This window comes from Seriola dumerili, unplaced genomic scaffold (genome assembly GCF_002260705.1).
Source record: "Seriola dumerili isolate Sdu_G_001 unplaced genomic scaffold, Sdu_1.0 BDQW01000331.1, whole genome shotgun sequence".
NCBI classification, from domain to species: Eukaryota; Metazoa; Chordata; class Actinopteri; order Carangiformes; family Carangidae; genus Seriola; species Seriola dumerili.
The window spans coordinates 3,054,083-3,069,696 of NW_019174586.1; the positions used below are offsets into that span (position 1 = coordinate 3,054,083).

A 15,614-nucleotide genomic window follows, 5' to 3' on the forward strand; every position below is an offset into this window, starting at 1 on the left:
TGTAAACCCCTAAATGTATTGCAAAAGATTCCTGGAATATGTAAAGCTGTGCAAATAAATTGACCCTGAATGTTCTACCTTTTAATTTAAATTGAAGACCAATTCATGTTCATGTATTGTACTGTTTCTGTTTCTATTCTTTACAATGCATGTAGTCTACTTTATTTTCTTATTTTTGATAGTTTTAGTTCATATTTAATTTTTTCTTCTTGCTACTCATACACATGCTAATGATTTCACACTATCCTCATCAGCAGATGGAGATGCCTATAGTTTTTTCACATTGTCTATTTTCCAGTCCTCTGAGCATTAATTACTATCATATCACATACTGTATGTTTTTTACATTTTGTATAATCTTGTTCCAACTCTTCATTATCTTCATATGATTCTTAAATTGAGTGACATATTCAAAGCCAAGACTTTATAATGGCTGAACAACTTCATGAGACGCTTGTATTCTAGATGTCTTGTGCATCACTTTACACACATTTTCCCAAATTTCAGCCTTACATATTTGATATGTTTATAGACTGTGGGATCTCCACTAGGATTTAAAGCAAAGATTTTGGGTTGGGAAAATGATCATACCGCAGCAGTTGGCTTTAGTTGAAATTTCTGTTGCTATAGCAACCACTGGCAGAGTTCCAAAGCATTTGCAGTTTAATTGACACTGTTACATTCACCATTCTGTCACATCTGTGACCAAGTAAATGTTGATAATCTTTCATCTACTCTCCAAATGCCCTTGTCAGAGCCTTATCTGTAGGTGCCCTTTTTTATTATAGCTGTTCTGTGATTCTTTTTCCCTTTGTCTTTAATTCCTGATTAGTTTTCTGTGATCAGTCTACTGCTAACCAGCCGACAAACTGTCTGAGGCTATTGTGTTGCCAATAAAGCATTCTAAGTAACTGTTAGCTAATTAATTTGGAAAAGAGTTGTTTTTCTACTCTTCTTTACACTCTTCTGTACTCTTCTATGTATATTTTTATTTTTCTAGATTAATTAGTTTTTCTTCTTATGGGGATTTAATGTTAATGTTTATTTTTCCACTGGTGCTGCTTAAGGGACTCATTTGATAGTTATAATCTATGCTTTTTGGAATCCAGTTTTCTTCTTCATATACTCAAACATTTTTTACAGTCCCTTTGGTCTAACTGCTGTTTTTGTTATCTAGTCTTTTTCTGATTTATAATCACTATCCTATTATCACTGATAATAGAATCAAATGAGAACGACCAGTTTTGTTACATGGCTCTAGGAACTTCATTTCTTCAAAAAACTCAATAAAAAATGTATTCATGTTGTTGCACCACCAGATAATCTCCCTCCTGTGACCTGGACCAAAATAACCCTGTAATTAATTCTGTTACACTTCCATAATTAAATAGCATGAGCATTAGAGAAAGCATTTCCATTAAGGGTTATAGAAACATGAGCAGAGCTGTTGGCTTGGACTGTTTTTCAGCTGAACTTCAAGTCACGTTGCTCAGTCTTCAATATGAATCGTTATTTTGACAGAACAAACTTTTGTTGGACGTGTTCTGTTGAGTTTGTATTCCTCTACAAATGTATTTTATTGTAGCTTATTCCACTAGAAAAATGTGAAGGTAAATACATATTACTAAGATATTATAGTTTTTTATTTATATTAATCACTTCAATACATCTCACAGTTCTCTTACAAGATTCCCCCAAGTGGATTAACTTGTGTAACTCATCTGAAACAAATATTGCTGAACAGCAAATAAGATGCTGGCATCAGCAACTAATTTACATCTTATATTTGCACTGAATCTTGTACAGAGTCTAAAGTCAATTAAAAATTCACAAAGCCAAACACATAACAGCAAAAAGTTATTTATTAAAATATTTTATTTGGAATTAATTCAAGTTATTTACATGAACATTATTTCAGCTTTCCTTTGATAGTGGTGCAATCTATGTTTTGACAGATTAATGTGAGTAGTGATGATGAGATATTCTATTTTTATAAAACTTTGGTGAAATCATTCAGTATACAAACACTCACCGTACAAAAGTGCTCAAAGTGACATAAAATATTTCAGAAATATTCTAATTCTGTTACATTAAAACTTGTGGGGTGAAATTCAAACTGTAAATATGAAATATACTTTATATTCTCCTCTGAGCTTAACAATAAAAGTTCAATATGCAAAGCTGGGATCCACCACATTGACAAGTGAACATGTACAAAAGCGTTTAAACTTCACAAAATAAAAACCAAAGGAAGAATTCACAGTATGTTTGAGGTAAAAATGCAGAAAAAGGATGTTTGACACTGATATAGAAGTGGTCTCAAATATTCTATGGCATTTTAAAACATTTAATAAATAATTTGATATTCTAAAATGTCAAACAAGTACCATTAAAAAAAGCTATCAAAGATTCACAGATCAGCTGGTAGAATTGGTCACTTTCAGTAAGGCAGCAGCACTCACATTTAGGGAATGCTCACTGGGAAAGAATTCCTTCAAAAGGAATGACAGAAGCATCTGTTGAAAAAGACAAGGCAACAAAGTCAGAACAAGATTTGTGTACTATATTAAATAAAATGGTGGAAGAGTGAATGTTGGGATACTCACATATACCAGCGTTTTGTTTTCTTCGCTGTCCTGGAAAAGATTAAAGACAGACTCCATGTCCGTCTTCTTCAGGACAAGATAGTTTGAATCTACAGAGAGGACATTAAAAATACATTTTAGATGAATGACCAACTGCCAAAAATAACTGGACGCTTCCTTCTAAAGTGCTGAAAGGTGTCCACCTACATCTGGCATTGATGAGGTTATGTGCTCGCTCCCTGGTCTCGCTTTTCTCCTCGTCCGTGCGAGCAGGAGGAGGAGGTGGAGGAGGAGGAGGAGGTGCTGCTGGTTGAAACTCCGGCCACTGTTTTTCTCGCAGAGTGTCGATGTACGCAGCCATCTGCGCTTCTGTTGGGTTCATCTTGTTTAAGAAGGAGTTCACTTTCCTGAGGAGGAATTCAACTCAGAATCATAAGTCATTCTCATAGACTGGGATACAACAAATGCATGAACTGTGAGGAGGCATCATCAGTCAACTTACTTTTTCAAGATGGGCATAACGGGTTTCAGAATGGCATCAAATATGTTTATGAGGATGGAGTTTCCTGTTAAGACACAAGTATTAGAATTGTCTTGAAGGACACCAATCATGTTTTAGCATATTTGTCACAAATTGTGCATGTGTTCTTTCATTTTTACCACTTGAGGACAATGCAGTGAACATCTGTTTACCTCTACATCAAAAAAGCAACAACCAAATTCTAAAGACTTTTTCAAACAGGTCTTTAGCTCTTGAGATGCTCAACTATGTTTACCACTTAACACTTTCCAAATTCATCCACCTGAATTTTTCCTTTTCCAAATCATGGGTCTAAAGGACAGACGGTGTCAGACAGTCTATAAAGCCCACAGGGGCAAATGACTTTATAAATATATATATATATATATATATATAAATAAAATTAGCTTTACTTGTTAAATCTTTGTCATTTTGGCACAATAAAGATTATGCAGTGTGCTTTGATTCATTAAAAATATTGCTTAATGCAAGGTTAATATGACAGTCAATTATTTACTAAAGCCTATCACAGCTGTTAAGATTTTTAAATGCATTTTCCTACCTTTGGGCAAGTCACTGTTTTCAGTTTATTTCAGTACGGTATAAATGAAATATCATAGGTTTGAAGCCTGCCTGAGGTTGATCATTCATCACAGTGAACATTTATCTTTCTTTGTTGAGGCTCTATTATTGTTACATGATAATTCAGTTCAAAGATTATTTGATTAATGCTCTTGATGAAGCGACTTTGACAACCCACGATTTTGAAACTACACAGACAAACCTTCCATTGCATCAAGTTACCAAATTAACATTACCCTTTTCATCACATCAGTGTGCTCACTGTCTATCATCTAATTTTCTTTGTTGACTACATGGATGGTGTATATAATGCTGTTTGGCTGCCTGCTGTCAATCCTGCATTATCTGAGCTCCTCAGAAGCATATGAATGCACCACCCAGGGGAGTTATCAAAACAAGCCATACGTTCATTTTAAAATACCACATGATGATTAATAAAGACGTAAAGGATTAGCTTTCTCAGGCAAATATCAAGTCTCTCCATGTTAATTTGCTTATGGTGCTGTGAAGAACTAAAATAACTGGCTGTCTAAATGCATTAATCTAAGCGCAGTAAAGTGAAGTACACATCATTTCTAATAAATGGACCACAGAATAAAAAAAAAAAACAAAACACTTGCTGTGAACAACGCCATCCGAGTTTTAAAAAACTGAACAAACCAGATATCTCTTTGAGCAGATCAAATATGGCTTTGGTCGCCTCCAGCTGCTCCCAGTTGACTTGGCTCTTCTGACCCTGGGAGTCCTCCCCTCTTGGCAAAGTGCCCTGCTCCTTCCCTTTAGATTTGTTCGCTCCACCTGACATCTTGAAACATATTTTCTCCTTTTTATTCGACCTTGCGCTGAAATGAAGCCATGACGGGCTCTCTGCGCTCTCCCCCTGTGAGCTTCCTATTTGTCTGCAGTGTGGAGTGGAGTCTGAATCAGGCGGGTCTCCATCACCGCTGGTTTTTGTTGAGGCCAGAGACTCTTGTGACTTGGACCGGGTCAGTCCTCTGAAGATGGTTTTAAAGTGAGAGGTTAAGGGATTATCAGAGTCCTCTATTTTGTCCTGGGAACAGTTTTCAGCATTTGAAAACTCTGAGTGAACAGCAGACTGTGTTTCCTTTTCTGTTTCTGCTTCCTCCGGCGGTTCTGAAGGGGGATCACAGTGGGAGATAACGATAGTTGGGAGAGGAGCCCCGGCAACATTACTGCCATTCTGAGTAAAGGCACCTGAGTTTTCTGACGGCTGAGCTGTGGATTCTGGGAGTGGAGATGGCATTATGATTTCTTTAGAGGCTTCTGTCTGAGGGCTAGGGCTCTGCAAAGAAAAACAAAACATTAAGGTAGTGACAGCTGACCCTGTGGCTCGGGCCTCGATGGTGCAGCATGGCAGACACCAGCAACTGAACAAAGCCACATCAGTTTACGATCACATTTTTAGAGCAGGGATTTTGCACATGAAGCTCAGTTTACTCATTATGGGTTGTATTATAAAGCATGTGAAAAAAAGTTTGATAATGTGGCTCTGTGGGAAGATGGAAATGTCAGAGTGATCTCAATTTCAGTGTGAGACTTCACATTGATGAGAGAAAGCCTTCTTTAAAAAGCAGGGGATGTGGAGTTTAGAAAATGTGACTTTATCATGTTATTATGGAGTGAGAGTCTAATGAAAGACGATATCAAGTTGCAATATGGTAAATGATCCAGTGTTTTAGAAGCTTTACTCATAGTGGGGATAAAAGTAAGGATGTTCCAATGCTGACTGCTTCAATTTTAACATAGTTCCCCAACTTAATGGAAGTGCAAGTCTAAATCACTGGAGAGCCCCTTTAATGCAGGTTTTTGATTAACTGTCTCCATTTCTACATCTATTAGCTGCTGCGGAGGATGCTATAATTCAGGCAGACATTGAGGTCATGTTTTAGTCACATTTAGGACTTAGAGCTTGGCAACATGACTTAAAAAAAAAAAATTAATATCTTGATTGAAGTGGCAATTAAGATCAAAAGCAAAAAAGTTTTCATTGTAAGTTTAATATTAAAGTATCAGTATCTATTTGTAACACCAAAAACACAGAATACTGTATATTTATTAATTCATTAGCCATACTGCTCATCCTTTTAGGGTCACAGGGGTGCTAAATATCCAACTGGATAAGTAGTATTTAAAAAAAATTATACACATAAGACAATTGCACACACAGCATACATCTTGCTGTAAAGTAGGTCAACATAAAAACTCTGTCCTTGAATAAAAAGTAGCTTCTGCACATAAATAAAACTGAGTTTAACAGAAACAGTGTGCAGTATAAAGAAAGGTGTGCGCTGTGCCTCTGTAGTCTCTGCAGGTTTTGTGACAGGAACACGAGGCTGTCAACAGCGTCTGGTCTCAGGGACGCCCTGTGGCATGTCACAATATTACTACTGGTGCTAAACATCCTTTAAGAAGGGAAACTTAAGGCTGGGACACAGAGGTATTTTTTGCCTCTGGGAACATTGCTACAGTAACATGTCATGGTCACAACGCATGTCGCTGTCGACCAATTAGAGCGAGAGCGAGAGAGAGAGAGAGAATGAGAGAGAGAGAGAGAGATCATCGCACAGTTCTTTACCTTTCAAATGCAGTCATTTTAAAATGCACATAGATGGTAACCTGCTCAGCCGATATGGTGCATATCTTGTTTCCTCTATAAAATAGAATATATTGATATTTTTGATAAACTAAGAATTATTTTCATTATCTGTTAGTCTGTTGATTATTTTCTTGATTAATTGATTCGTCTTTAAATCTGTAAGATTGTGAAAAATTAACGTATTTTCCCAGAGAGAGAGAGAGAGAGAGAGAGAGAGAGAGATTCTTCAAATAGCTTTTTGTTTGACCAAAAGTAAAAAATTCTAAGATCTTCAGTTAGTCAGAACTGTCTAATTTGAGGGATTTTTGCCAATCTAACTCCCTCCACCTCCCTGTCTCCTCCTGTCTGAGCATTTCGTAGTGCGTGAATTGAAATTTTTATTAAAGGTTGTTTAATCTGTGTCAAACTTCAGCTCAGATTTGTTCCAGACGTCACATGAGTCACAGTCACACTGTCAAACTAAAAAGCTTATTTTAGGAATAAATGGTTAAAACCATGACACGAGTGTCCTGACTGAAACCGATTCCAGTTTAGTAAAACCTGGGACACATTTATTTTAAGCTTTGGGCATCATTTCTATTGGTCATATTGTATTTACTGAGTAATTGCTGAGATCTAGGATTATGGTGATTCTGCAACAACTGACTGAGAAACACAAGTGCTGAGAATTTCTCAGACAGGTTGTAAACAAGGAAATAGTTGAGCCAGAATATCTAGACCAATTTATTTGGAGGTGAAACCAAAAGCGAGTGCATTGCGCAGGAAAACATCCGCATCTCTGGCAGAATGAAGGACGTTTGTCTTTCAACTGTGACTGATGTTAAAAACACAGCAAATAGCTGGAGTAATAATCTTATCATTCTCTTTTGTTTTCACCTCCAAATAAGTTCCTGATCATCTGACTGCTTATGTTTTTGTAGCAATGTTGCCATATTCACAGATTTCAGCAATTCACTTGTTGAGGACAATCTTATTATTGATGGTAGGAATGATAGCCAATGGTCCAGAAAGTCCAATGTTTTAATAAACTGGGGGGATCCTTTTAAGATGTCAACATGAAGAAAAGCAGACACATGAAATTTTACCTCTTCTTCCTCCTGTCCTGGAGTCAGGAAGTAGGCCAGGCCGCTGAGAAGGCCCCACACGCCTCCATAATGTTCTTCCTCATTCAGCAATTTATCAAGCGGGCAGAGGAACTGAAAAACCGGCTGAGTGTGGCCGATCAGATTATCAGAAACTAATTCCTGGGGAAGAAAATAACAAAATGTTGAGCCATAAATCTTTCAAGTGATTATCTGTCAACACATCTAAGATTTTTCTTTGTTTCTCTCACCTGCAGAAAGTGCTCCACAGATACTCTCACTTCTTCTTTAACCTCATCGTTGACCTCCGACTCCTCCAGTACCAGGATTGTGGACAGACTGGTTGAGTCCTGAAAAGTGCAAAAAGCTGAATTCCTTGTATTTTGTTTCCACAACAGTGTTTCCCTCTGGCTCATGCTGAATAGATAATAAGGAACAACTAGTTTCTCTGAACTTAAAAAGGAAAAAAAGATTTTCTTTCACTCAATACACACCAAAATCATCTGTTAAATTATCCAATAGCAATTCATAACACTGGACTATATGATGATGGGAAATCAAAGGGAACTTGTCATTTCCAACTGCTGCTACAGTATTTCACTCAACAGTTTAAGTGGAATTTGCTTTGCACTGTCGGTGCAGACAAAATAATTTAGGAGTTATATCCTTAGCTCTGCAGATATTTTTTTTCCTGTAGATATCACTGCATGTCATCCATATAATAGAGTATATACATCCATGCCATATATGTTGACATTTCTACAATAACCTCATTCAGTAGAAAACCTAGAGGAAAAGCCTTGTAGCAAACATGGGGCGGGTTGAGTGTGAAAGGTATTCCCAAACAATAAGTAGCTTTTCCAGTTCGTGGGAAAACCCCCGCCTCATTGTCCTGCGATCTACATTTACCTCCACACTGGCCCCACTTAGTCTCCTCTGAGTCAGAATCTCTAACATCTCTCACACCATCCTGACATTCAAGAAAAGTTTGCATTTTTAGGTTTAAATTGTTCATCCTGTTCATACCAAGACTGTGGCAAAATCCACAGCTCATGTTGTGTGTAAAAATACTCTCGCAAGTTCAGCTGGAGATAATGAGGCGTCAGCCTTCTAACTGAGAAAAATCAATTGGGTATCTTTGAAAGTTGCGGTCTTTTTTAGCAAATGGTTTTGGAATTGAATTAGGAGAGAATCTTCTCTCCAGTGTGGAGAGCAGAAAATGATTAAAGTTACTGTTTCGATGTATATGTGAACATCTGAGTATTGGTTAAAGATCGGCTTTAAAAATGTGGGGAGACACTCTGCCTTCTCATCATTCATTCACACACTCTCACACTCTTCCCACCCACCCACACTCTTGACAACCTGACAAAAAAACTGTTCACCAGACAGATAGAAGCTCAAACAGTGCAGGGAATGTGGTTATTCACCAAACATGTTAGAGACTATGCTAACAGCTATAATGATATCAGCATCATCTCCCTTGTGTATCATGATGGTTTGGTTTGCTAGCTTCCGACATGGGGATCAAGTCAGTGATTCAAAGGCCTCTAATGTCAGTGAGAAAATCAGCAGTCCTCATCTCACAAGCACAGCTCAGTTTGTGTAAAAGCAGGCAATGCAAGGCCAATGATATGCAAGCCTAATTAAGCATGGTATTGCTTTTCCACTCTGAGAAAATGCTTCAATAAATAAAAATAAGTTTTAAGTTGAGCTGAGGTTTTTTTCCTTCATGATGCAGAGCTGGTCTGGTTTTCAACTCAGGGTGATTTATTTAGTATATGCAGACATTACAATCAGTTGACAGTTTATTATAAGTAACATCTATCTAAAGTTAATGTAGTCTAACAGTCCTTCAATAAATCTTCCCTTCATAATGTTCAGTTCAAAGTGTTTTGGAGAGGTGTTGATTCAACTTTATGATAATTTTGCAGGCTGCAGTTTGTGCTGCTGTTGAACTGTATTCCATTATACAGAGATGTGGGTCCATCATTTAGCATACCCCCAGAGACATAAATGTTTATTATTATAGTACTGTTGCATTAGTTTTAGGTACGTGTACTGGCAAGTGAGGTAATTAAATCTGTTAAAAGCAGAAAATTTGAAAAAAAAAAAAAACTCACACAACAAGGCTTTCCATCTGCCTTTTACCTGCCATCGGTTGCGAAAATATATCACATCCATGTAGGTCTTCCTGATGTCCCACTGCAGGTTCTCCGGGCTGTCGTTCTCCTCCAGATGTACGGTGAAGATTAGCTCCTCATCCTCCCAGTCGACCTGCGACACAGTTAACTCGTGCTCAAACCCAAGCTCAAACATTAACATACCATCCAAGGACAAGCTTTTACAGAGCCTCAGCAGACAGATAACAAGCCTCCAGGACATTCCACACTGTCAGTGATATTTATAACTCACATGAGGGATGCTGACAGCCCAGCGGCCAACGCGCCACATCTCATATGACAGCTTGAATTCCATCATGTCCTCTTGTACGCTTGTCAAGTAGCTCTCCAGATCACTGAGATCACTGTCCTCCTAATGGTGTTTGGCCAAAAAGCAACAATGAATCTGTCATGTTTCACAAATTGTCATCCTCAGTTTAATATATTGTGTTATCTGCAGCGGCCTCACCCTGTCAGAGTCCTGCTGGCTGTGAATGGAGCCCTCCCTGCTGCTGACAGCGTCCTCGTTGGACACGTTATCATGGGCCACCATGATCCTCATCATCAGCTCCTGCTCCATCATTTTCATCTTCTTCTTCTTGGCCTTCTTGGACTTCATCTTGTCCACAAATTTTGACCATCCTTCCTTCAACTTGTTGGCTGAATGTTAAAAAATGCATGTGAAAGTCACAGACAATTTGACAGCTTATGTCATCAATTTTGTACCGGTTTTCTTTATTGAGTTCACTGTCGTACTGAACTTCTTTCCCCCGTGTACCGAGTATTGTGCATGGGGAGAATAATAATGAATTCTACCTTGACATTGATCTTGATCTAATCAACACTAGCTGCATACACTTTATGTACTGTGAGGAAGTGCAACAACTATGGAGCATCACTATGGTGGGAAAATATGCAAGAAAACTATCCACAGGATATAATTCACACTTCATTAGGCCTGTAAGTGCTGTAAACATGGTAAGTAATCAAATGTGATGGGCGAACAATAAATGTACCATCAGAGTTAAATAATGCTTACAGATTATGACAAATACTGGTACTTTCTCAGAATTTATGAGGGGACCTTTACAGGAAATATGCATATTCATCATATCAGACTGTTCTTTATCACGGCGTAATCATTCTTATTCGGTCATCATCACTGTTTTGGATTGTTTTCGATACAAAGAGATAGGAGTTTCTTGAAGACTGCGCAGAAATGATTTGCTATTCATCTTGCTGTTTGTGTAATTAACAGTTTGCACCAACAAACAAAAGAAACAGGGGACAAATTATGCATTGAAAGGAAGGCTGGTAAAGAAAATTATTATGTCACGTAGCTGACAACCCAGTGCTATTCATCAAACTGTTGTACATGACGTTGTGTGAGCACAGTCATCTGTTCTGCAAACACCCACAAACTACTCCATCTTTTTCAAGCCTACATTATACTCATCGTATTTTCTCCCTCAGAAATAACTAAAAACCAGGTGAAGAATCTCATGTGCTGTTCCTACAGCTTTATGTATCACAGAGCTTTGAAATGTATAAGCCGAGTCAAATAACACACCTTTCCTTTTGTCCTTGATCCTGGAGCTTGTTGAAATCCCTGCTCCCTCCAAACTCCTAGAAACCCAAAAACAAAAAAAAAACAAAACAAAAAAAAAAGGTCAGTTGCAATTTCTAACACAGACGGTAGCTGATACAGTCGCTGCTTTGAGGCTCACTATGACTAGGTCATTCCAGCGGTGTGTGAAAGATGACAGCCACTCACACTTCACTGCCTTTGCCCTCGCATTTGCCCTCCTGCGAAGCCAGAGAGGCTTGGTCCGGGTCTGATCCACACAGCTCCTCCACAGAGCCTTTGGGGGTTGCGCTGTCGAGCTGGCTCAGCACCAGCTGGTTCAGGTTGTCCGGGTCCGACAGCCACGTCACTAACAGGCCCAACCCTGAGGAAAAACAGCCAACACACTAATTCTACAAACTCCATTTGTCATGACAGAAACACACACTGGGATCAGGAGGTAAAATATTCATATATTCATATATTTATTTGGATTGGAATGAGTCATGTATCTGCACAGTCTGTAATAACAGCTTCCATAATTAAATTTTTTTAAAAAAGAGTAATTCAACATTTTCCAAAATTTGATTATTTGCTTTCTTGCCAGTTCGCTTAGTTTAGTATAAAAGCTGGAAACAGGTAGTATGGCCTTGTCAAAAGGAAAATCCACCCGCCAGCACCTCAACGCTCAATAATTAACATGCTGTGCTTTTATGGAGAGTTAATGTGCCAGACTATTTCTTGGCTGGGAGAAGTGACTTGTGACTGTGAGTCTACCTCAAAGTGACATGTTGATGACGAATGTGAATAAGAGTATTTCCCAAAATATCAGACTAGTACTTTAAATTTGGCATACGAGTACTTCTTTTGACTTCAAATACCTTGTGTAATTGAAAATGAATGATGCGAATCTGAACTAATGTAATCATCAAGATTAATAACTGTAATGAGAAATCATAATATTAGGATAAATTTTTACTGTAGTAATGAAGCCCTATAACACTGCCGAAAAAACACACAGTCACGTGTCTTCGACCAAAACATAGAAATCAGACAGTCACCTAAATGGAAAGCAGTTATTTTTTAACTACAGCTGTGAAAATCACTTATAGTAACTGAGCTACATGTACAATTGCTAAAACCTACTGCACAGCAAGGTAAAACATTTTATCTGTTTCTAAAAAAAAAAGAAAAGCCCTGTGAGGGAACTGGAAAGTCACTGTGGAAGGAGCCTTCCTTTTATGTAACCCAAAATTCATGTCCTAAGCTCCACAATACCACTGACAATAAGGGATTACATACAATTCACACTTGTAAAAGTCATCATGGGAGGCTTAGCCCTTATGTAAGGCTGCATTCCTGCAGAGAGATAATTTAATGCTTCCTTACCCTTTAAGGCAACAATCTCATTTAAGGCACAGCGGTTGACTTCTTGGCCCCAGAGAGATTCGGGAAAAAGGTTACGTACAAGAGTGTCGGAAAACTCTCTGAGAGCTGCAATCTCATCTGCTCTGGAGCGGAACAAGAGCTCTCTGAGACAGAAAACACAGCAGACGTAGTAAAAGGGAAGTGAATCCAACCATTAATAAGTACTAAAAAAGGTCCTAGATGTTTATCACCACACAACTGATGATCACTAGATGTAAATCTTAAATCTAAAGTGATGCATTCCCCTTGAAACACCATTTGCCATAAGAACACCCATTAGGATGTCACTGCAGGTATGATCCAGTAAAAGTATGGTAAATTATTCATAGGTGATAAAAACATTGAAGCATTTATAGAGTTCAGACACATTATTGAGTGCAAAGAGTAACTGAAGCAGCCCCAGCAGTCATTTTAAAACAAAGTAGGTGTCAAGTCTCACCTGTCCGACTGCTTTGCGTTGTGCAAGTGCTGGGTCAAAATACGAATGGAGCCCACGACCGCCTGGCAGACATCAAAGTCTTTGGCTCTCTCAATGATGCGGTCGATTACGAAGTCGAATTCCCTGCTGAGCACCTGGTGCAAAGGCTGGTGCTCGCGTGGCTCGGGAACCTTGTACCAAGACAGGACCAGCTGAGCATAGGCGCACTCAAACACTGAGGGGAGCAGTCACAAAGGAAATTCACATTAACGTCGAGTTACCATGATCATCTCCTGAGCATCAAACTGAGGGACTTCAAGCTCTCCTTTTTACTTTTACAGATATCGTCAGATCTAGAAATCCTGTGGATGGGCACACCGGTAGCTCACCGGGTTAAGAGCGTACCATTTATACGGGCTGAGGCCTTACAGCAGCTGGGTCCCAATCCATATCTGGACCTTTGCTGCATGTCATTCCCTCTCTCTCCCCTGCCTTTCCTGTCACTTGCCATTATTGCTGTCAAAATAAATAAAAAGGCAGAAATGCCAAAAAAAAAAAAAAAAAAAAACCTAAAAAAAGAAATCCTGTGAAAATTATTCAGTCAAATATCCATGACAGGGTTTTCCTCTGAACACGAGAAGCTCTTGGTGAGATGAAGACAAATCCCTCTGGGGAGTCTCAGTGAATACACTGAGCATCTTTTATTTACAGCAACATAACTGTGTTTATATACCACGCAGAGACAAACTGAGAAAACCAGCTGAAAGTGCTGATGTATAGATAAAACATTTTTTGAAAGATATCTCTGTCATGCATAGACTTTCAATGAAGAAGACAAAAACAAGCCAGAATAAAATCACTTTATAGCTGAGTTTATGCTGGAAAAAATGGCACCATACATATAGGGTAGGGACAGTTTAAAATGTGTTGAATAAAAGGCAAAAAAAAATGCATAGACAGTTGGGAAAAGTGAACCAGAATCAACCTAGACTCTCAACCTCAGCTCATACATTTGAATGAGACTGCTGTATTTAAGAGTGAAAATATTAAGCACCAAATAGTTGCAAAAAGCTGACAGTTTTTTTTCCTACTGTTTTCAAACTCTGACTTGAACCTTGAGCAGTCTGAATAGAGAAAGCATAAAATACACAAACTCACTATTATTCTGCAACACATTGAGCTTGTTGAGAGTTGTGAAATCAATCTCATAACCCATCTCTAACCTTGTTAATTATCGCTGAAACAGGAGCAAAGCATACACAAGTGATAACGCAGCTGCATAGAAACCAGATAGCTTATTTCCTGTTTTACACATCAACTTTCTGCTGAGGCTGTTTTTCATCTTTTCTTTCTTTCCTCAAAGCCCCTCCTCGCCTCCTGTAACATGAGCTCCAGCTGCAGCTGTGTCTATGCAAAACTGCCCTCTTCACTGTGTTCAGTCCAAACAGAGCTACAGTGTGCAGACAACAGGACAGTCTTAAGTCAAGTGCACAACCTTGAGGTTTAACATGCACCTCACTCTTGAACAAAGCGTTTCTAAGCTGCAATGACAAATGTGTCGATGCCACTTAAAATCGCACCGTCTCCTTGTAAAAACAAGCCTCACCTTGCTGTAGAGACCTCTTCACGTGTGGATACTGACACTCCAGTGGTTCTGCCTGCTCACTGCTTTCTCCATCCAACAGGTCTTCTTCAACAGTTTCCTACAAAACAGAAAGCAACGGGTCATCTCCAGGTTCGCTCTTATGGTCAGATCTGTAACATAGATTAATGCTGATGTTTAGGTCACACTGGGCCATGAGATGAGTGAAAACAAGTTTTTCCAGGTCTGTAAAGGAGGGGGAAAAAGCACCTCAGGCTACGAGTGTAAATACATCAATATTTGTCTAGTTTTACTAATCTCACAACTCAAGTATTTGTGTAGCTTGGCTTGTAAACATGGCAAAGCGATTACTGCCTTCCACTTTGATAAGGACTTCAGACATTACTATTACACTGACAATATTAATAATATATTCACAGACTTATCTCACTTATTTACATATATAGGGGAGAAAGACTGATGATGATGTACAAATGCATTACATTTTTTTTTTACATCTTTAATTTAAAACATGACCCCGTGTCGATCATGCGACACTGCTCGTAAAAGCAACTCTTTTCTGCAATAAAACACAATGTGCAATGCAAAATGAAACAGAGCCTACAGATCATTCTTACCTCGAGAGGATGTTCCTTGGTTTCTTCATCGGTTTGAGTGCTGCTCTCTCGTCCACTGTTTGCGAGTGATAGTTGAGTTGTAAAACAGAAGAGGAAACATAAAAAGTACTGTGTGACTGCGCGGCCGCTGTCTGAAAAATACCACACCAAGGCGAGGATTATGGCGATGGAGAAGCGCCATAGATACATCTTCTTTTCTTACAACACCTTCTTTTCGCTTCTTTCTCGCACTTCCAGTCGGTGTGTGTTGCACATGACCTGAGTTAGTTTGTTCAGCCACATCTTTAGCAGCGGGAGAAAGGGGACGCCGCTCAGCAGAGAAGAGGAAAACAACGAAGTTTAGCAAACTGGTGAAAGCAGAGCTGTGATTGGCTGCGGGCAAAGCCGCGTGCCTGCTGTTGATTATAACAGGACGCCATCTGTAGGTTACAGGTTT

General features: G+C 38.8%; 1 protein-coding gene across 1 annotated transcript; it reads right to left on the bottom strand.

Moving 5' to 3' along the window:
* Window positions 1-1,918: 1,918 nt before the first annotated feature.
* On the bottom strand, window positions 1,919-15,480 carry LOC111232649. Its single transcript, XM_022760260.1, has 16 exons — window positions 15,179-15,480; window positions 14,565-14,661; window positions 12,980-13,193; window positions 12,502-12,644; window positions 11,323-11,497; window positions 11,119-11,174; window positions 10,018-10,208; window positions 9,802-9,921; window positions 9,538-9,663; window positions 7,638-7,736; window positions 7,390-7,548; window positions 4,348-4,990; window positions 3,088-3,151; window positions 2,793-2,992; window positions 2,607-2,695; window positions 1,919-2,516 (listed from the first exon to the last, which is right to left on the bottom strand). The coding sequence occupies exons 1-16, from the start codon at window positions 15,365-15,367 to the stop codon at window positions 2,418-2,420; spliced, it is 2,664 nt and encodes an 887-aa protein (XP_022615981.1). The 5' UTR covers window positions 15,368-15,480; the 3' UTR covers window positions 1,919-2,417.
* Between the last annotated feature and the right edge of the window lie 134 nt (window positions 15,481-15,614).